Genomic DNA, 19,691 nt, shown 5'->3' on the forward strand with positions numbered 1-19,691 from the left:
GTTTGGGAAGTGATTCTGCCAGGCTCCGGTGTAAAGTGCGTCGTCTTCGTCTCAGGGCAACTATTTTTCCAGAATCCTCTATGGACTGATTAATTGCATATTCCTCCATTAGGAGATCAGATTCTGCAGTGGAAAAAAAAAAAGAAAAAAAAAAAAGAAAAGATACTGAACTTTCAAAAGGAAAGCTGAAAAGCCTAGCTCTGAAGACTAAGATTTTGAGATACAGAGGGGTGGCAATGAGAAGAATAAACTCACCTTCTAGTACATGAACTGAAAGCAGGTAATTGACACGAACTACACCTTTACCTGTATTACCCAACTTATTTGCTAGAGGACACTTAGTACACTTTGCAGATATGGCGTACATTCAGCCTATGCAAGGTTGTTTAACCCTACGTTAGACAGCGGTTGGAGCAGCACTTCAAGACACTGTTAGGCTGTGACTTGGAATTGTGTTAGGCTATGAGCCCGCAGCCGTGACTGGCCAGGCTGTTAACAGACATAGCCAGGGAGTCTGCCAAGTGCCACTGCCTCTCTCTTCACACCCACAACCCAGGAAATACTTGAAGAGAAGGCACATGTCGTTCAGAGCAACAGTTTTTCTGACGCTCCTTCAGAAAGAATCATGACATGGTGTACAAGAGCTCCTTGTTAGCGTTAAGCTCCAAGGTTTCTTTTGCACCCTGGAATCGGGAGATATATTGATGACAGGAACTTCTGACTTTGAGAATCCTTTAATGTTGCCTTCTTTTCAAACCATTCCTTAAGGAATCAAGTTTGACAGGCATGAAAGCATACGCAGGGAAGGTAGCCTCCTTCCTCCAGCATAAAGAAAAAAATGCCTCACCAAGTTGTTTGAAGTTTTCCTGTATTCCTCCCCAGGTATTCTTCTCAATTACAGACTTGACAAGGCCCCAAGGCTGCTTTTTGTACTTCACTTCTGCAGAAACCCTAATAAACAGAATACAATAGTGAAAGAGTGCTCTTTTAGGTAGCACTGTGATAGTGGAAACCCCTTATCAGAAGCAGGCCTCTAGCTTATGTTCATCACCTGAAATACCAAGTGGAACTAACCTGGCTTTCCACCCAGGCAGCACTTGCACAGAAGGCAAGAGACAGACAGTAGCAAAGACCACATACCTAGCTAAAGCCTCAGGAGATCAGAATGTCCAAATTATGGCAAACATTTTAAAGTGTTTTCCTTCAGACTCAGACTAGCAGAAAACCTCTCCTCTGAAGTGTTCTCATTTTAGCATACATTTGAAATAGGCTTTAGGCTTTCAGATCATGAAGTTCTGCTTTTTAGTCTGTATGTGTACACATGATGTATTACACGGGCACTGCAATGGCTGCAGGTGAAATTCATTATCCCTGCTCATGCACCAAGTGCTCAGATCCTATCCTCAGTAGACAGAAATTAAAATCAGTCTTTCCATGAGAATGACAGAGGGGAAGTAACACTCCCCAGATCAAGCTAATCAATAAAGCTTGCAGAACAGAAATGAACTGAAGTAGAATCATTTACAGGGCTGCTTCTAACAACTAAATGAATCACAAATCTCTTCATAAAGCACAAAAGGATAAGCTGTAATTTTTCTTAAGTCAAGAACACTGACCATCCTAGAATACACTTTTTTCCCCAACATTTTCAAATAATATCCCAAATCAACACAAAGCCCACTGTGTTTTCAGTCTAACAAAAATAGCTCAGTCTTTTTGAAAGATGCTATTCTAAACACAGTACAATAAAGCCAGCTGTAACACCACCATGCACCTTCTGTTCTATACATGCATGCTCTGCGCACCATACTGAAACCTAGGGTTTTACTCCTACCCTAGGGTTGCCATGTGTCTCAGATAAAACAAATATAGCCCTCAAAGAGCAACAATGACTCAGAAGAAAAAACAAAATCAAAGTTCAGTGACCTTTCTTCCTTTCTACCCCCAGCAGAGTATTCAACACTGATAGCCTGAGGTAAGACAGAATAAAATTCAGGCTTGCATATCTTTCCCAAGTACTGATGAAGCTTGAGATAAAATATCTTAAAGACAGCACAAAAGCTACCAAGGATTACATAGTCCAGAAGTCACACAAATGCACTAAACATGGAACTTGATCCCATCAGGCTTTTTCAAGGTGAAGGAAAGAGAAGTGCCTTCTAAGACTCCTCTATCTATGTAGAGTTTATTATTAGAGTCTGATTCACTTGAGTACCCTCCCTGCACAAGTAGGTACACTCCACCTCCACTGCACCTTCATGTGAAACTATCTTCCTCTGCAGGCCCTTAGCAAAGATATCTGGAAACTTTCTAATAAAACATCTCAGGTAGTTCCAATGTATCCCACTCACACAGCTGCACTTGAAAACACACGGCTGGTCAGAACCCAGTTCAGTTTTGGAGACAAATTCTGTACCTCAGAGAGTCAACATAAAAGTTCACTTCTTGGGGAATTAATGAAATCCAAATGCAGCATACATGTGATGAGATAAACAGAGCTTATTTTTCCAGAAGAGATACCCAACTTCAAGAGAAATCGGCCTTATCCACGCTGTTGGCAGATCTTTTGATAAGCACACTTCATCGGCCCGCCACATATGTGCCTTGGCTTCTCGCCTCCCACTGTGCACCTCTCAGGCTCACCGTAATCGACATTTGTGACTGGATGTGCGGCTGATGCAGTATCTGTTCACAGTGTAGAAATAATCATGGTAGGGGACATCATGGGTCAGCACCTCAGCATCCACCTGGTAAGACTGACCTTTCTGGCTCTGCTTATGCAGGATCTAACATAACAGAAAATAAAAATAAGCATGTTCATGGTACCAATTTTTGTAATTATATTTGTTTTTTCCTTTTTGCTCTGTATTCCTTAGGCTAGATCAACCAACTCCAAGTGAACTAGAGCAGGGAGAAAGCCTGAGCAGCCCCAATAAAAATCAGTTAAGAATAGCAACTATAGACGAGGTGGGAAAAGAGAAGATGCCTTCTGCTGGAGTCAACATAAGCTGCAGCAGTACTTCCCCACTGCCGTTTCAAGTACCAGACACAAGGCTGGCCACTGACTCATGACCACAGCTCTTCGAGACTGACCTACAACAGCTTTCCCAAAGCAGAATTACAGAATAATTGAGATTGAAAGGCACCTCTAGTGGTCATCTTCTCCAAAAACCCTGCTCAAGAAGGGCCTATCTAGAACTAGTTGCCCAGGGCTGTATCCAGATGGCTTTCCAGTATCTCTTTTCAAGGAAGGAGACACCTCAACCGTGATGGACAACCTGTTCCAGAACTCCCCACACCAGCACAGTAAAAAAAGTGTTTCCTGATGTTCAGAGGGAACCACTTGTGTTTCAGTTTGCACCTATCACCCCTGCTCCTGTCCCTATGCACCAATGAAAGATGTGGCCTTTGGTTGCAAAGGCCTGGCTCAGTCATCTTTGCACCCTCCCTTCAGACACTTACATAAAGATTGCATTGTAAGATCACACCTAAGCCTTCTCTTCTCCAGGCTGAAGTCCCAGCTCTCAGCCATTTCTCATGAGATCCTCCACAGTGCCTTAATTGCCTTTGTGGTCTTTTCTGTGGACTCTTTCCTTCTCTCATACTGGGGAGCGGACACAAAGTATTTCACTGCATCTTTCCACCCCCCGATTCATAAGAGGTATTAAATACCTTTCCCCACAGACACTGTGAAATTTACAGCCACCTGTAAAGGCAGAAAGCCTCTCTGTTTCGTCGGCATTTGCTCACTAGTGGCAAAAAGGGCAGACAAGCTACCCTTAGAGATGCTACATTTAAACTGCAGACCTATGTTCAGCTCACTGAACTCTTAGCACACGGTCAGACCTCTGCCAGATCATAGAGCTGACATCTCCCTCACTTTAAAGGGCGCCACACACACAATCACACACACAGAGTACCTGCTTTTCAGTTGCAGTTGTGAACTTCCCAAAAAGAGGATTGTTAATTGTTACAGTGTACGTCAAAGTCCTCAACTGATTGCCACTGGAATCTCTATTCCAAGGGGTTGATACAGCATCTAGATGAGAAATTATGCAAAAATCTCACATGCAGATTGCTTAAAAGGCATTATCTCTGTCGTTTCATATCTTAACAGTTTAAGAACAGTGGTGGGGAGAGAGACAGAAAAATGATTCCAAATGGTTGTGTTTTCAGCATGAAAAGCAAATATTGTAGTTCACTGATAAACAAAGGTAAGGCACTAAAGCAGCTGAACCTGAGTCTACTGAAAGAGACTTGAGGGTGAGGAGAAGAGTAAGCAATTAAATGAAAATATGTCATTTCCCATCTGCTTAAAAGTTGAATAGATTTACTTAGCATTATCAAAAGCTTTTGCCACTTTACATTCCAAGCGGACACTGAATAAATATTACACTTTTTGACTTAATTTTCTGTTCGTATGATCTCAGTGAAGAAAATTTACTCATCCAGAAAATTAAAGCCTGTATCATTTAGGAGGATGCAGAGGATGTATCATTTTGGAGGATTCTGCCTATGTGCCAGACGTACACATGTCACTACTTCTGGGACACAAAGTAATCAGAAATACCCCACAGAATGCATCAGCTTAATAGGCTACCCAGAACTCAGGCAATAAGGTGCAGTTTTGTGGTGCACTGAAATGAAGTTTTTACTCCAAGATGTGACCGATATATGGATCCACAGAAACAACAGGCTAGCTTTAAATATTCTGTCTCATAATGGAACTTTAAAGTTTCAAAATTCCTTTAAAGCAACAAGAAACTTAAAATTCAGTTTAGTCCTATTTAACATTTCTCAGCCATTGAAGTTTTCAGGAGAGTCTGCAACATAGACAGAAGGGAGAAGAGTCTATTACCTACTATACTCCTGGAACTGAGAAATCTCTGCATGAAGTGAGAATTGGTGAAAAGGATTTCAAACATCTTGTCTGCAGTGATGTGGAAAACTCTGTTTATAAAAAGTCTCCCATAGAGATCATTCTCAGAGACAGTCTCCTTCACTGCTAAGGAAAGGCAAAGAGATCAGATTAAGAACAGTATCATGAAGAAACATTTTAATATTCTAAGCTTTATTAGAGACAGCTCAAATCCTTCCCAAGCTTACATCAGCATTTGTTTCTCCCTCTCAGAAACCCAGAAATGATAGGAGCACATAATTTGGTAGGTAGGTTGTCTTCAGGAGCAAAGTCCAGAGCTGATGTTCAACACCACCCCCATCATTTTCTTGAGCAAATATGAACTGATTAATCCACATCACATGGTCCCAATCTCTTTAGTTTTGTCTTCAGTATTCTATTTATCCTACATTGGGGAAAACAAAAACTTATCATAATTTTCAGTAGTCTGTGTACTTATTGTACAAAAGACACATACACAGGAAGCAGGACACTGAAGCCATACTAGCTTTCTCCTTCCTTTCGGCTAGTTTCAGAATTCTGCTTTTACCATCTGTAATGCTGGTAGTGTCCACAGCTTAAGAGCCAGGTAGACTCCCAAACAGTTTCCCAAACTGTTCCTCCCTCCATGTCTATTTTATAAGAGGAATGCAAGAGGTATCATGCTCCACTTAGCACTCCTGAAAAGGGTACCAAGATGTTTCACAGTACCAAGATGTTTCACAGCCATCCCCTGTTTCACAACACCACTAAAGAAGCCCAGCAGCATTGTGTGAGTGCAGCACTGATTTTTGCTATTTCTGTTTCGTGTTGGTTGCTGGCATGACTCACCTTTGTGGTCATCTCAGCCACTCTTGCAAGACATAAGGGATAGAATTATAAACCTGGAGGGCAAGCAGTTTCCTATGCCCCAGCACAGTCTGCTTATGTTTTAGAAACAAATCTCCTCAAAAAAAAATAACAAAGAAAAAAAACAATACCCCCCAACACCACTAAAGCGAAACTAAAAGTTTGAAAGCAAATCTTGCAGAAGGCATGGCAGAAGTCTGGACACCTAACCTTTCAAGGGGTACAAACAACACTCAAAGCTAGCAAAGGTCAGTGCCAGCCACCAATGCAAAGGCAGCCCGAGTATCAAGCTATAGTTCACAAGCTGCCTATAGGCTAACGTTACAACACTTAAAAGATTGCTGCTTGGTAGAAATTTGTATGGATAAATGCTAATGCAGCAACTAAAGACCACAACAGTCCTCAACAAAACACAGGCCTGAATCTGAAACTTCTGCTCTTATGCTGCTTCTAGCCTGCTAAATGTTCCTGCTACAAATCTGCCTCCAAAAAAGGTTTTCTTTAACCCAATCGGGCTTCAGTGTAAGATCCCAAAAGTGAAGCATGAGTGCCATGTTTCTGGCTGTACACAAGAGATGGACTCCCTCACCACACCACGTTTCACTTATGCAGTTTTAAGTATATACAATTACGAGGAGGGGCAAGCATGCCTTTAGAGCAGCCTGTATAACCAGAAGCCATTACAACCCAGAATGCAGATTCTGCTGTGCCAAAACATCCTGTGGGAAACCAGAAATTCAGCCCGAGTTTTCAGCTGATGTTCACTGCATTTCCTCTCAGAGCTAAGATTCATTCCAGCAAAATGCAGTCCAAGTGAGCTGTAAGTTTGATTTCAGCTAACAAAACCTCAACATTACAGACTTCTTTCAGAACACACTCCACACTTGGTCTCTCTTTGCTAAAAGACAGGAAGCTTGAGATACTGATGTTGGTATCTCCTTTGCCTACTGCACATCACGTAACACATATGGAGGCAGATACCAGGTAACTCAAATCCAGTTATCCTGGTTGAGTCTTACTCAGCTGGACCTCAACACATCCAAGGAATCCACTACCACTTGAAGAAAAAAATCTGAGTTTTGTTTTGTTTTTAAAAAAAGGCCCAGACACACAAAGTCACCCTGCATCAGACAAGCTTTGACAGCTATCTGTACATGTCTTAGCAAATACAAGATAATACAAGTTACCTTTGCCCCAGTTAGGCTTGGCTAAATGACAGAACTTAATGTTCACCTGTAACACCTGAGGACAACTGTTTCTGCTGATGGGCAGTAATTTGGTAAGCCACAGCAATGTACAACATGCATGAAGCCCATATGTAATTATCTCAAGGTGCAGACCTTGCTGCTGAGATATTTTACTCTTCAAGCATGGAGTCTGTCCTTCTTGTAATGAGTTTTAAGCAAGAGCATCTCTAGGTCTATATAAAGTTTCCTATTAGTTGATTTACCTACACTACTTCTATCTAGTCACATCTCTAACAAGGAATAGCCAATGAATTGCCAAGTTCATGAGAGTATCTACTGAGAAATATGTTTTACTTACGATCCCTCTCTGCTCTTGCAACAAACAAAACAAAACCAAAATGTTAAATGATATCACATAAAGTAGTGTTTTCAGAAAATCCAAATTGACACTGGGTTCATGTATGAGGCCCATCTACACTTTAGATGCTGGCATTCAAACACCTGTTCTCCAGAAAGTCTGGAAATCTTTCAGACAAGAGGTTTGGAAGGTGCACATATCTATGAATGTTCCACATCTGAGGAAGCAAATTGCTGCATACACTGAGAGCTCGACAAGCATAAAGCCACTTCCATCTGGGCTTCTCAGCTGTAGAGAAGCTAGATGAAGCAGTTAGTAGAAACAGTAGCACAGCAAAGAGTTAAGTACACAAATAAGCCTAACTACCTTTCTATTATCTCCATAGTAAAGCACCATCAAGCATTTTACCTAGGAATGGCCTAGAAATAGTGTTTATGAACAAAGGGATTTTGTGCAGGTATCTAGATATCAGCTTAACTTACTAACTTTTAATGCTGTTCTAACCCCTCAGCAGTATGCAATTATCAACCACTAACTCTCTTAGCCTGAATACATTTACAGAGGGATTGGAGTTACTGTCTGATAAGCAAACATGAGATTATTCTGACTTTAGGTGGGGCTCCCTAGGGACCCAAAAAGCCAGAAGTAAACATGTCTTCCACAGTGTCCTGGTTCAGCCTGAAGTCTGTTCCCTCCCCCACTACTGCCTCGCACTTCATAAGGTCATTTTTTTCATCACTGTAAGGCAAGCTGTGAAATAATGTTTGAATATAACACCATTATGCAGCAGTGATTGCAGAGGTTTGAAAACATCTGCAGTGCAAGAAGAGACAAAGAACTAGAGAAGGGGAAAGGGGTCAGGAAAAAAAATAGTTTTTAAAACTCTCATTAACAACCAACAGCACAAAGCAAAACACATACCACAAGCAAATTAAGAAAGCTGAACCAGTAAGAGCAGAGCCAACAAACAAATGACTAAGATGGCTGATTTTTCCACTTCAAGAGTTAGGGGAAGATCAGGAGGAAAAAAATAATGTCTCTGTACAAATCTTGGCACTGTTGAGGGTTTTGACAGCACTAGGAATGGGGAAAAATTACACACTATATGAAGAATATGCAGGTAGAAGCCTTTAACCAAATATACCTGAAATCAAGTCAGTAAAATCAAGTCCTAGAGTGAACATGGTCCAGGCACCATCTATTTAAAGACTGCATCAGCAATATTAACCATTATCAGGGAGTTCTCCTATAGCTTAAAACACTTAAGTACAAAATTAACTTGGGTAAGTACTGCCTAAGCATTTGTGAAAATGCTGGCTTCTTCCAGCTCACAAAGTAAAAAAATAACAAAAAAAAGCCAAGAAAACAGCCAAACCCACAACCCACCTCAAGACCTTATATGTTTTGCTTTTAGATGACTCAAACTCACATCCTCCAAACACCAAAGCAACAAATAATTGGTAGTTATGTATTCAGCAAAATACATATTTCTGCAATTTTGATTAAAATGCCAACGAGCTAACATGGCTACTCCTCTTTACATACATTGTAAAGAACATACAATCAAATAAAATCTCATACACAGGGGAAAAAATTGGCAAGAAAAGCCAATTCACCACTGTACCCACCTCACAGCATTACAGTGCAAACAGTTCTGCTCTCAGCAGACCACACATTTAAGGTGGTTATTAGTACAAATAGAAACAATACAGCAAGCCTGCCAAGTTAGGCAAGGAGATCAGGAATTTATCACGTCCTCATATAAAGTAAAGCTTTCTAACAGAAAAGACTGTTTTCCAATTTCCTGCTTCTCCTTCTTTCTTTCAAGTATGTTATGCTGATGAAGACATTGCAAAACACAGAAGCCAAAAAAACCAAAAACTAAACATACGACCCTACATACAAACATCATGTGAGGAAATTCAGAACATGTTGGCTCTATTCCAGAAATACACATTCTGTGCCTGAAGTTTTCGGAAATTTAGAAGCAAGACTGCATATACTATTTTTTAGCTTAGCCATAACTTTTTCACAGCCCAAGATTTATACTCCAATTTATGAAATTGTACGAAAGCACCAAGATGCAGGTCAATAGGCCAGTAGTGCATAGTACAACTCACACCCCCCACTCCCCAAGTAAGTGATGTGAGATTTGCTTAGGGCAAGGGGAACTAGTGTTGCTAAGGCTCTGGCATTCCTAGAGCTGGAGAACAGTCTTGGTCTTGCCCCTCACCTTATTTGTCAGGACACCTCCATGGGCAACCTGAGAATGAGCCATAGGACATGAGAAATTAATCACGTGGGTAAACCTTTGCCATATAGGAAAACTAGTTTCTCTCGCATGAAGAAATTCACCTTGTAAGAGTATGGGGTAACTGCAACAGAAAACAGACAGAGAAATAGAAGAAAAAAAGATTTCTTAGCATGAAGAGATACCGAGAGAAAAGATTAATGTGGCAGGACTACAAAATCCTGCTCTGAATAAGAAAAGACTAGTCTTGGGGAAGGAAGGAGAAATAAGAAAAGCAGCATGAAGTCAGTTCTATTTTAATAAAGAGTCATCTACAGTTCCATATGCTGTATTTACTCAACATCATCAATGCAGGGATGACAGAGAATAGTTCCTGTTATTGTTTAGACACATAGCAGCATTAAAGACAAGAGGTCTATAGTCAATTAGTTTCACTGCAGATCTTTACCATAGGAAAAAAAAAAATAATCCAGAGATAGAAGAGAGATGTGGGACTAGTCATGCAAGGAGATTCCTGCTTGACAACCTGGTGGCTTTTTATGACAGAGTAACAGAATCAATTGACAAGGGAAGAGCAACTGATGTCACCTACCCGGACTTGTGCAAGGCCTTTGACACCATCCAACATGACATCCTAGTCTCCAAGTTGGAAAGACATGGACTTACTGGATGGACCACTTGGTGGATAAGGAACTGGCTGGAAGATTGCACGCAAGGAGTTGCGGTCAATGGGTCAATGTTCAAGTGAAGACCAGTGACGAGTGGCATCCCTCAGAGATCAGTACTGGCACCAGTACTATCTAACATCTTTGTCAGCAACATAGACAGTGGCAACAAGTGCACCCTCAGCAAGTCTGCCAACAACACAAAGTTGTGCGGTGCAGTCAACGCACTGGAGGGAAGGGATGCCATCCAGAGGGACCTTGACAGGCTGGAGGAATGGGCTCGGGCCAACCGCACGAAGTTAACAAGGCCAAGTGTAACGTTCCAGACCTGGGTTGAGGCAATCCCAAGCATAGATACAGGCTGGGCAATGAGTGGTTCAAGAGCAGTCCTGGGGAGAAGGATTTGGGCGTGTTGGTGGATGACAAGATCGACATGAGCCAACAGTGTGCACCTGCAGCCCAGAAAGCCAACCACATCCTTGGATACATCAAGAGATGTGTGACCAGCAGGTTGAGGGAGGCGATTCTGCGCCTCTACTCTGCCCTTGACCTGGAATACTGCATCCAGCTTTGCAACCCCCAACACAAGAAAGACATGGAGCTATTGGAACGAGTCCAGAGGATGGCTAAGAAGATGCTCAGAGAGCAAAAACACCTCTCCTATGAGGGCAGGCTGAGAGAGTCTGCCTTGTTCAGCCTGGAAAAGAGAAGACTCTGGGAAGACCTTATAGCAGCCTTCCAGTACCTGAAGGGGGCCTACAAGAAGGCTGAGGAGTGACTTTTTACAAGGGCCTCTAGTGATAGGACAGGGAGTAATGGGTGGAAGCCAGAAGAGCGTAGGTTTAGACTAGATATAAGGAAGAAGTTCTTTACCCTGAGGGTGCTGAGGCACTGGAACAGGTTGCCCAGGGAGGCTGTGGATGCCCCATCTCTGGAAGTGTTTAAGGCCAGGCTGGATGGAGCCTTGAGCAACCTGGTCTAGTGGAAGATGTCCCTGCCCATGGCAGGGGGGTTGGAACCAGATGATCTTTGAGGTGTCTTCCAACCCTGACAATTCTATCATAAGACTATAAGGATAGGAAAACTGCAAGATATCTAAAACTTCTGAAGGCCAAAACTTTCTCCTGCTCTAAGAGATACAACCGTGACAGAGTAAACAATTAATTTGTGAAGCTTGTTAAGTGTGTAGGAGTATGGCAGAAACAGTAGCCTGTTCAAATAGGTATATTGACAAAAAAAATTATATAACCTCACATGCGTCAAGTTGAATCCAACCTCGAGCAAATACAGAAGCAGTATGGGTACACAAGTGGAAAGTTACTTGAATGTAAAGTGTATCCTCAGGCAACAATCACAACTTAGAGGCAGCCAATTCAATCCATGACCTTGAAAGCTTTCCTGGACACTTCAGTGATCACAACATAATGACACCTGTAAGTAACTTCAGCTGCCATCTCTGTTTGAAAGGATGAGATGCAACGTTTCTCAACCAGATTAAGAACTGACCTCAATGAAACTGTTCTATTCCAGTCAACAGGTGATGAAAGAAGTTATGTCTCTGCACATTAAAGAAATATTCAGCTGCTACTGAGCACACTACTACTGTCAAGCTTTTCTGCCTTTCATTTGCACACCACCATAAAACTTTGGAAACAGCTCAGACAGTAAATCATAGAATCATAGAATTGTCAGGGTTGGAAGGGACCTTAAAGATCATCTAGTTCCAACCCCCCCCCGCCCTGGGCAGGGACATCCCCCACTAGATGAGGCTGCTCAGAGCCCCATCCAGCCTGGCCTTAAAAACTTCCAGGGATGGGGCTTCCACCCCCTCTCTGGGCAACCTGTGCCAGTGTCTCACCACCCTCATGGGGAAGAACTTCTTCCTAACGTCCAACCTGAACCGATCCATCTCCAGCTTAAATCCATTTTCTCTAGTCCTATCACTATCTGACATCCTAAAAAGCCCCTCACCAGCTTTCTAGTAGGCCCTCTTAAAATAAAATGAGGTATGCACAAAGCCCAAGATTGGGGTATTTCACAGAACATCCACCACAACTTCAGCAAGCTGTTTGAACTACTACAGCCCTTCTGGATGATAAGTCACCTTAGAGAGCAATAACTTGTTCAGGGCTACTGTGGGACCTTGGAACAAGCACGCACAGACCTCTGCACAAGTCTCACTGTCATCCAGACTGCTTAGAAGGCACGTTCTGGCCTTACTCTCTCTGCCGGACATAGCAAAACCATCTGTACCAAAACCACTGTGAGACAGAGCTATGCTTTTCTCTCCTACAGTGAAAAGAGGAAAGGAAGCACAGAACAGACAAGTTACAATCTCCACACTGCTGTGGTATCCAAGTTTCTTCTCATCTTGTACTGGATAATGAGGTATGAGTTATGAGGATGGCATATTAGGTTCCACTAAGATACTAACTCTGTTGTGGGTCTGCTTTAAAGTGCAATCTGCTCCAAGACACACTAAGGTTTTTTATCTTCAGACCAGATTCAAAATATGCACAATACACTCCCAAAAGCTGGGAAGTTATCTTGCCTGAACTTTTGGCGAGTTCCTCAGTTTACTCCATCAATAATATTCAAGCCCATATGCCTTAAGAAAGTAAGTGTAAAGAAAGGGGAGATGGGGAGGGTGGGGGAAATTTTTCAAAAACTGGAAAACAGTCTGAAATGTCTCCCCTCAGTTCACAAGAAGTGAACACAAAGGAAAGAAAAGTACTTGAAATACCTGTGAGAACATGGGAAGTGAACACCACCACCACAGTCAAATTGTTTCAACCCCACTTTAAGCTGCTAGCAACTCTTTACCCACCAAAGAAGAAAAAAGCAAAACCACAATTTGTTTTTGCTCTAAACACTCCCAACAACTTTTTTTCTTTCCCCAGAAACCAAGATACAAAGATGGTTTTGCTGCAATTCTCTAAAACAAATGAGCACACAAATTTCATAAGATCAGAAAGTTCTCTAACTTGCTCCACAAGTGAAATGGAAAACCAGAGTCAGGTTGTCTTCCAGATCGCAAGTGCTAATATATTTACCTTCTTCACTATCTGAGGCACTGCTCTTCTCTAGAAGATTTTCATTCTCATTCAGGTCCAAGGACTTTTCTAAAGACCTGCTCCTGACTAGTTTAACAGCTTTTCTTTCTGGAGATGGAAGAGGACTCCTCTTTACTTGCTTCTCACTTGGGGACTCCTCCATCTGAAACAAACAAGAGGAAAAAAAAAAAAAAATAATCCACCAGTAATCACAGACCATTTAAAAAAAACCAAAACCAAACACCAAAACCAGTTACTTTCAAAAAAGAAGGCACATAAAGGAAACCACAGGTTCTATTTGCTCAAATACCACACAGTCAAGCACTGATTTCTCCCTTATTCCCCTATCTCAGCCAACTTCCCTCCCTCTGTACTTCAGACTTCCTTGTCTGTTCTGCTATACCAAGAGCTGCCTTAAAAGGGACAGTTTAGTCTCCATCCAGTCCCCTTGCACCCACCAAACTGTCCCTGCATCAGCATCAACATTTATGAAGTCATCAACCAAATACAGATTATTTACTTTTTATTGACCAGGTTACTTTTTTAACCTGTCACTTTAGCAAGGAGTCCAACAATCTCGAGGGAAAGTGCAATGAAATAAGCAGGGCCTCCCTTCTTCAGTAAGATGAGATACTTCCAATTATGTATTTGAAAGGAGTTCTTATTTTGTAGGGCTCCATTATCCTTTCACAAAACAAACAAATAAATAAATAAAGGGTTTAAAACACCATCTAGAGTCATCCTACCTATAAAATGTTACTTCTCAGAAACAAAGCAATGGACTATAATTTGCCACCTCCAGGGCAGAAGCAGAAAATCCATCAAAACACCAGTCAATGAATCAGTGATGCAGCTCTTAACCTTAAACTGTAACACCTAGCAGCTAATATTACACTCCATTGCACACTTCAAGAAGGAATTTCTAGTGAAACTGTATGTACAAGGTTTGCACATCTCAATGCCACCCAAAAAGCTTGGCTACTAGCTTCAAATCATTTTTCATTCTAAACATCTACTCAAAGCTTTCACTGCCTCCAGTGAAACAGCTGGGATCAGCAGTACTACAACACCCCACATGCAGTAGTACACAGACTATAATAAATAAGATCAGGCCTCCACAACTGATTAGTCCCAATTCATTTGCAATACCATCATCTCTAAAGATTACTCAGCACTGATTCAAAAAAGCTAGAGCATCCCCTACTTGAATAGTCATCATGTACTTCCTGTACTTGTTGGCTTTCTTCAAAATTAAGACCACTGAAGGCCATTAGCAGAAGGTGCTCGGCTGGAAAACAGGGATAGGCATGAATTTGATTGCAGGCAAAAATATCCTCTCAAGGTCGAAACAAACCAACCAACCGACTGCATCAGAAAAGCAGATTAACAAATACTCCTGTTGAAAGGAGGTACCATGCTCAAGTTATACTCAGTCACACAACAGGAACTAGGACAGAACCAGTATTTCCAAGTCAAAATACTCTACCAATACCAATGGAAATCAAAAAGGAGTTAATTGTAAAACAGTCTGAAAATTGACAAACAGATTCAGCACAAATCCAAGGAACTCCTGTATCATTTTGATGATAGTTAGGGATCTGGTGAATAAGCAGAGTTCCCATCAGAAGCATAAAATCAGACCACTACGCCATGAGCAGAACAGGAAAGTCAGGCTCAAGTCAGAAGACAAGCGTAATAGTTCCTACAAAAAACAACCTTTTGTGATGCCAGGGAAGAGGAGATTCATGCTGGGGGCTCTTCGAATAACTGATCAGTTTTCTTGATTTTTGGGGGTTGCTTTCCTTTTGGGTGGGGAGGTAAGCAGCAGGTGGCATTTGTGGGTTTTGCTGTTTTTGCTTTTTTAGTCACACTAATGAGTAAGGTTCTTAAGAAAGGTTCAGCTTAAGTGTCAGCTGAAATTAAAGATGGATTATTTCTTCCTTATGCACATTTATCTTACGAGCTAGTCCAGTACCGCTAAGCCCTGTGCCACAGCTCTTCTGTTTTTTAACCTGTGAACAGCAGGCTCTGGGAGTCAAAGGCTTCCTTACATGATGCAGAGGGAAGTAACGGTTGAAAACACAGACAATAAGGCAATTCCCACACTGAGATGAACTGCACACTTAAGAGAAGCAGACAAGCCATGACTAGTGTTACACACAGACTTTCTTTAATCCACTACAGCTATTGACTATATTTTTCCCGAGACAGGCCAAGTACCACAGCCAATGCCTTCATTAGTTCAGATCTTCCTCTGAAGAGACCTTTTGGCTACCTGTTTTGGCTACCAGAGAAGTAAAGGAGAGGTTAAGCCTGTTTCCCTCCAGTCTTCAGAAGGTGATTAACTGTGTTTTGTGTCATCAGTGCAACAGCTTTTGATAAACATGTTCTAAGCACTACTACTTCCTCTTATTGTCCCTGTGCTTCTACAAAATTGGCTGTAATCCTGGGGCTCTGGAGCAAGTGTCGACTTTCTTGAGAAATACCAAGTGACACATACAGCTGAGCACCATCGTTATGTATTTTAGTTACACCGAAACAGTATGCTAAACAGTTTAGTTACACATTTATCAAGCTTGCACTTTTACGTTACAATTAAAAGACTTTTTAAAGGTAGTTTTTATTCAAGAGAGAATCCTAGCTTTTCTTCCTTGCATACAGACCAAATTCCCAGGCATTACTGTTTACGAACACGCCCAGTTAGATTTAGCACCTGCAAGAGACACCTCTGGGTGTGGCACCCAATATGTAAACAAAATCTCTTTTCCAGGCAGAGCAATTTTTTTAAGTGGATTGTTCTTGTTCAAATCAGACTTACAAGTCCAAACCAAGGCTACCTAGATAGATGTTTAGTTATCCTAATGAGCCCAAATTCCAGCAACATCCACAGGCCTCCCACACAGCTCTCCAAAAACTTTGATTTATACCACCAGGTATTACACAAGGGATACCCATCACTCAATTAACTAAGCGTATAACATCTGACAAATACTGGCATTGTTTGCTAGGTAGGAGTCTCTAGCCATTAATTTGGATCTGGGGAAAACTACTTAGAGCCTGCTTAACCTCCAGATGAGTTTTAGCAAGTGACAAAAAATTATTACAGTCATCTTTATTCCCTCCCTAAGTTTTCCAAAGCAGAAATAACAACTAGTAACCCAACCCTAATAAAGTTTATTTATAAGAACTGCTTTAGTGCTTTATTTGCTTTTCCAAGATCTTTCCCTTGGGGTACCTATTAATCAAGAGAAAAAGCCTGTAACTTTTTAGGACTACAGCTACACTCACGTGTCCCAGTAAGCATGCTAGACACTGTGAACAACTCAGATATTGCTACTAATGCACTTGTCCTCCCAACGAGCTAAATACATTCAGTTTCATACATCACCACCAGTGAAGCCCTCATGCTTGTTCAGTTGTATTAACTCAAGGCATTAAGGGAAAACTCATCTTTATTACGTGAAATGTAGGGTTTTTCAGTCTACTTCTGAAATGTTTGCACTAATATAAATAAAAAAAAAAGTTTCATATATTCACAACAGCAGATTAACCAACTTTTGAAGGCAAGGAAAATGCAGCACAACTACTCTCTAATAAATTTCATGTACAGGAGACAGAGAAGTATAAAATTAGATATTTATAACAATGCACAGCACAAGCATTGAGGGGAACAGAAGTATTACTTTCATAAAGCACTTGGATAGAAATGCAAATAGTCTCTAGGAAGGTGGATAAAACACAGCTAATTGTTTTTAAACAACAACAAAAAAAGACCAGGGCATAAACCTCAGCATTCTAGCCAGATTATGCAGTGAATCAGTGTTAGGACACTGTTGAAACTCCCACCAATGATATTATCTTATACAGAATTTTGATTATTTCCAAATTCAAGAAATATTCCCAAAGCCTGAAGACACTCATATTAAATTTCTGATGTGAAAACCTCCTAGGCTATTATGAATTCTCAAAGGCTTCTTTGGAGGTTACAATCCCCATGCATCCTGTGCTTACAGATACACAAGTTAAGCAGTTACAAATAGCAAGAAAGGCTGTGTCAGCACTTACTCCTGGCAACGTATGACTACTGGGTGACTCTCCTTCCATTTGAAGTGCAGGTTCCCGAACTAAACTAATTGTTTTCGGTAGTTTTTCATCCCCTTCTCCAGGATCTCCACAAATGCTGGATCTGTTCAAGGCAAAAAAGTAAGGGATTTTTGAAGACAGAAGTGCTGAAAGATCTGAGAAAGCTTCTCAAGTGTGATTTTTGCATTCAAACCATGGCTGTTCAGCTAATATGAAAAACTACCAACTCATTCTTCCCATATCTGGCTCATTAATCTCTAAAATCATTTTCCTCACTCTAGCCACCTCTCAGAAGATTCAGCTTCTGGCCACAAGGTTAGTAAAGCCAAGCACTGGTAAATCAGAGAAAACAACAGAGATAGCTTAGAACACATTTAGCAAGAAAATCTTTTAAGAAAAAGTTCGAGTCCAGAATTCTTTTCCCGCATTCCTTATTCCAGAGTTGCACAGAAGTGCATTTTTACAGAAAAAAAAAAAGGTAGAAAATACTAAATAGGACACCTTTTGAAGCTTGTAGTAAACTGAAGGCTTTTTAAATTTTTTTTTTAAGAAACATAAATAACACAGGATTGAAAGGAGACATAAGTTACATTGTTCAGTTTTGTAGAATCATACTTATTTACATAGAGATGGAAAAATAGAAGTCTTGTTATTAGTTTGACACTGACAGCTCATAAGTTCACATTTGTTCCAGGAAAAATAAAAATTCAATGCAACTATTTCAAAAAACCTACGTATATTCAGATTGTTCCAGCTTCCTATTCAAGCTGAGAACAATACAAAAACATAAGCTAAGACCTCAGACATCAGGAGTACAAAGCAAAAGAAGAGTTTCACCCTCCATAGAAGAGAGAGAAGAAAAAAAAAAAAAAAAAAAAGAACATCATATATGGCTCCACTCCACTGAGTCCTTCCATACTGCTGAAGGACATACAGATCCTGATTAGATGCCACCAGGAGAAAAGGCTGCTATTTAAGCTGTCCTGCTGATATCCCCAAGCAGATCCAGGGAGAACTAGGTCTTCTTATCTCCCTCCTCGAAGGGACCTCAGCTGTGCTCCTATTATTGTAGACAATGAAGAAAACTAAGACTATATGCAAGCTCAGCTTACACAGTTCTGCTCCTTACATCCTTTTACTGTAGGTTTAACCTTTCCAGTAAGGCTCCATCCGCACTTTGGGAAAAGAATTTCTACTAAGAAAGAGGACGCTGTTTCTCCCCGAGTATTTCAATAAGCTTTATAGCCTCCCCTTACCGGGTCTGCCCATTGTCCTCAGACGACGAGTGGAAGCTCTCCATCTCCTCACTGTTCAGGCCCAGCTCAGAGCCATAGCTCTGGTGCACCAGCTGCCAGAATTCCTGTTTTGTCAGCCTCTGAAAGAGAGTGAGCTAGTCAAGAACTACGGTATGGGACAGTAAGGCACAGGAGGTAAAACAGTAAGAAGTTTGAATTACGCCACAGCCTTTAACCTCAATTCTGACAGGGACTGAAAGCATTTAGGTATCACATTTCAAGACTGCATTTCAACATTTTGGGGAACTGTACTCCCACCTACTCCATATTCCTAACCCATCACTCTTCAATCGTTAAACACCAGACATGCAAAAAACTATTATTTCAAGAAAACACCCACTCGTGGCCACTACTTGCTTCTTCACACGTGACCAGTGTTCTCACAAACACCCTCAAGGGAGCTCCCTCTTGAATTTCACTCGATCTGACACAAAAGCAGTAACTAGTAAACAGACTCTCTCTTTCATCTTGGACAAACTGCTTAATAGATACATGCCTGATCCCTCAGGATGCTCAGAGTGCTTTATAAACAGAGACAGGCTAGTGTTTCGGTCGCTACGGACAGTGATGTCTAGGTTGGCGAGCAGTTCGCTTTGTGAAGACAGAACAGGAGGTCCTCACTTTGGAACAACGCTAGAACTCCATTTATGAAAAACAGTTGCCTTTGCTCAGCAACACTATTATCTTGACTCACCACTAGCCACTCTTTCTCTAATATCTCTGCCCTGCTCCACGAATTCCCACAGCTACTGGGATATATTTAAGTTTTCTCAGATCGTCAGGAAAGTTAGGAAGTGAAAGTAGAATGACAAACTCGCATTGGCAATGTAAGCAACTAGTGTCAAAGTCCACTTCAGCTGTAAATGGAAAATAAAAAGAAAGAAAAGAGACAGAAAAGAAATAAGGTTCTGGGATTTAGCAGAGCTCAGAGAGCAATACCTGCAATCTTAAAAAAGGAGACACCACACTGGAAAATGTGCCTCAGCCACACAATCCATATTGATCAAGGGAACAGACCCGTGCTAACGAGGCAGTAACACAAGTACTGCTTAC

General features: G+C 41.3%; 1 protein-coding gene across 1 annotated transcript in view; it reads right to left on the reverse strand.

The window, feature by feature from the left end:
- GRAMD1C (GRAM domain containing 1C) overlaps positions 1-18,718 on the reverse strand; it is a gene marked incomplete at its 5' end in the record, with an annotated part of 23,728 nt that extends 5,010 nt beyond the window's left edge. Inside the window, 8 exons of the mRNA XM_009865695.1 lie at positions 1-123; positions 848-951; positions 2,644-2,786; positions 3,921-4,039; positions 4,859-5,005; positions 13,261-13,423; positions 17,326-17,446; positions 18,600-18,718. The exon at positions 1-123 is cut by the window's left edge and continues 72 nt beyond it. Coding sequence (XP_009863997.1) covers positions 1-123; positions 848-951; positions 2,644-2,786; positions 3,921-4,039; positions 4,859-5,005; positions 13,261-13,423; positions 17,326-17,446; positions 18,600-18,718 — 1,039 coding nt within the window. The remainder of the gene's footprint in view (positions 124-847; positions 952-2,643; positions 2,787-3,920; positions 4,040-4,858; positions 5,006-13,260; positions 13,424-17,325; positions 17,447-18,599) is intronic.
- Positions 18,719-19,691: the final 973 nt, after the last annotated feature.

The sequence above is a fragment of the Apaloderma vittatum genome, unplaced genomic scaffold (assembly GCF_000703405.1).
Source record: "Apaloderma vittatum isolate BGI_N311 unplaced genomic scaffold, ASM70340v1 scaffold3983, whole genome shotgun sequence".
NCBI classification, from domain to species: Eukaryota; Metazoa; Chordata; class Aves; order Trogoniformes; family Trogonidae; genus Apaloderma; species Apaloderma vittatum.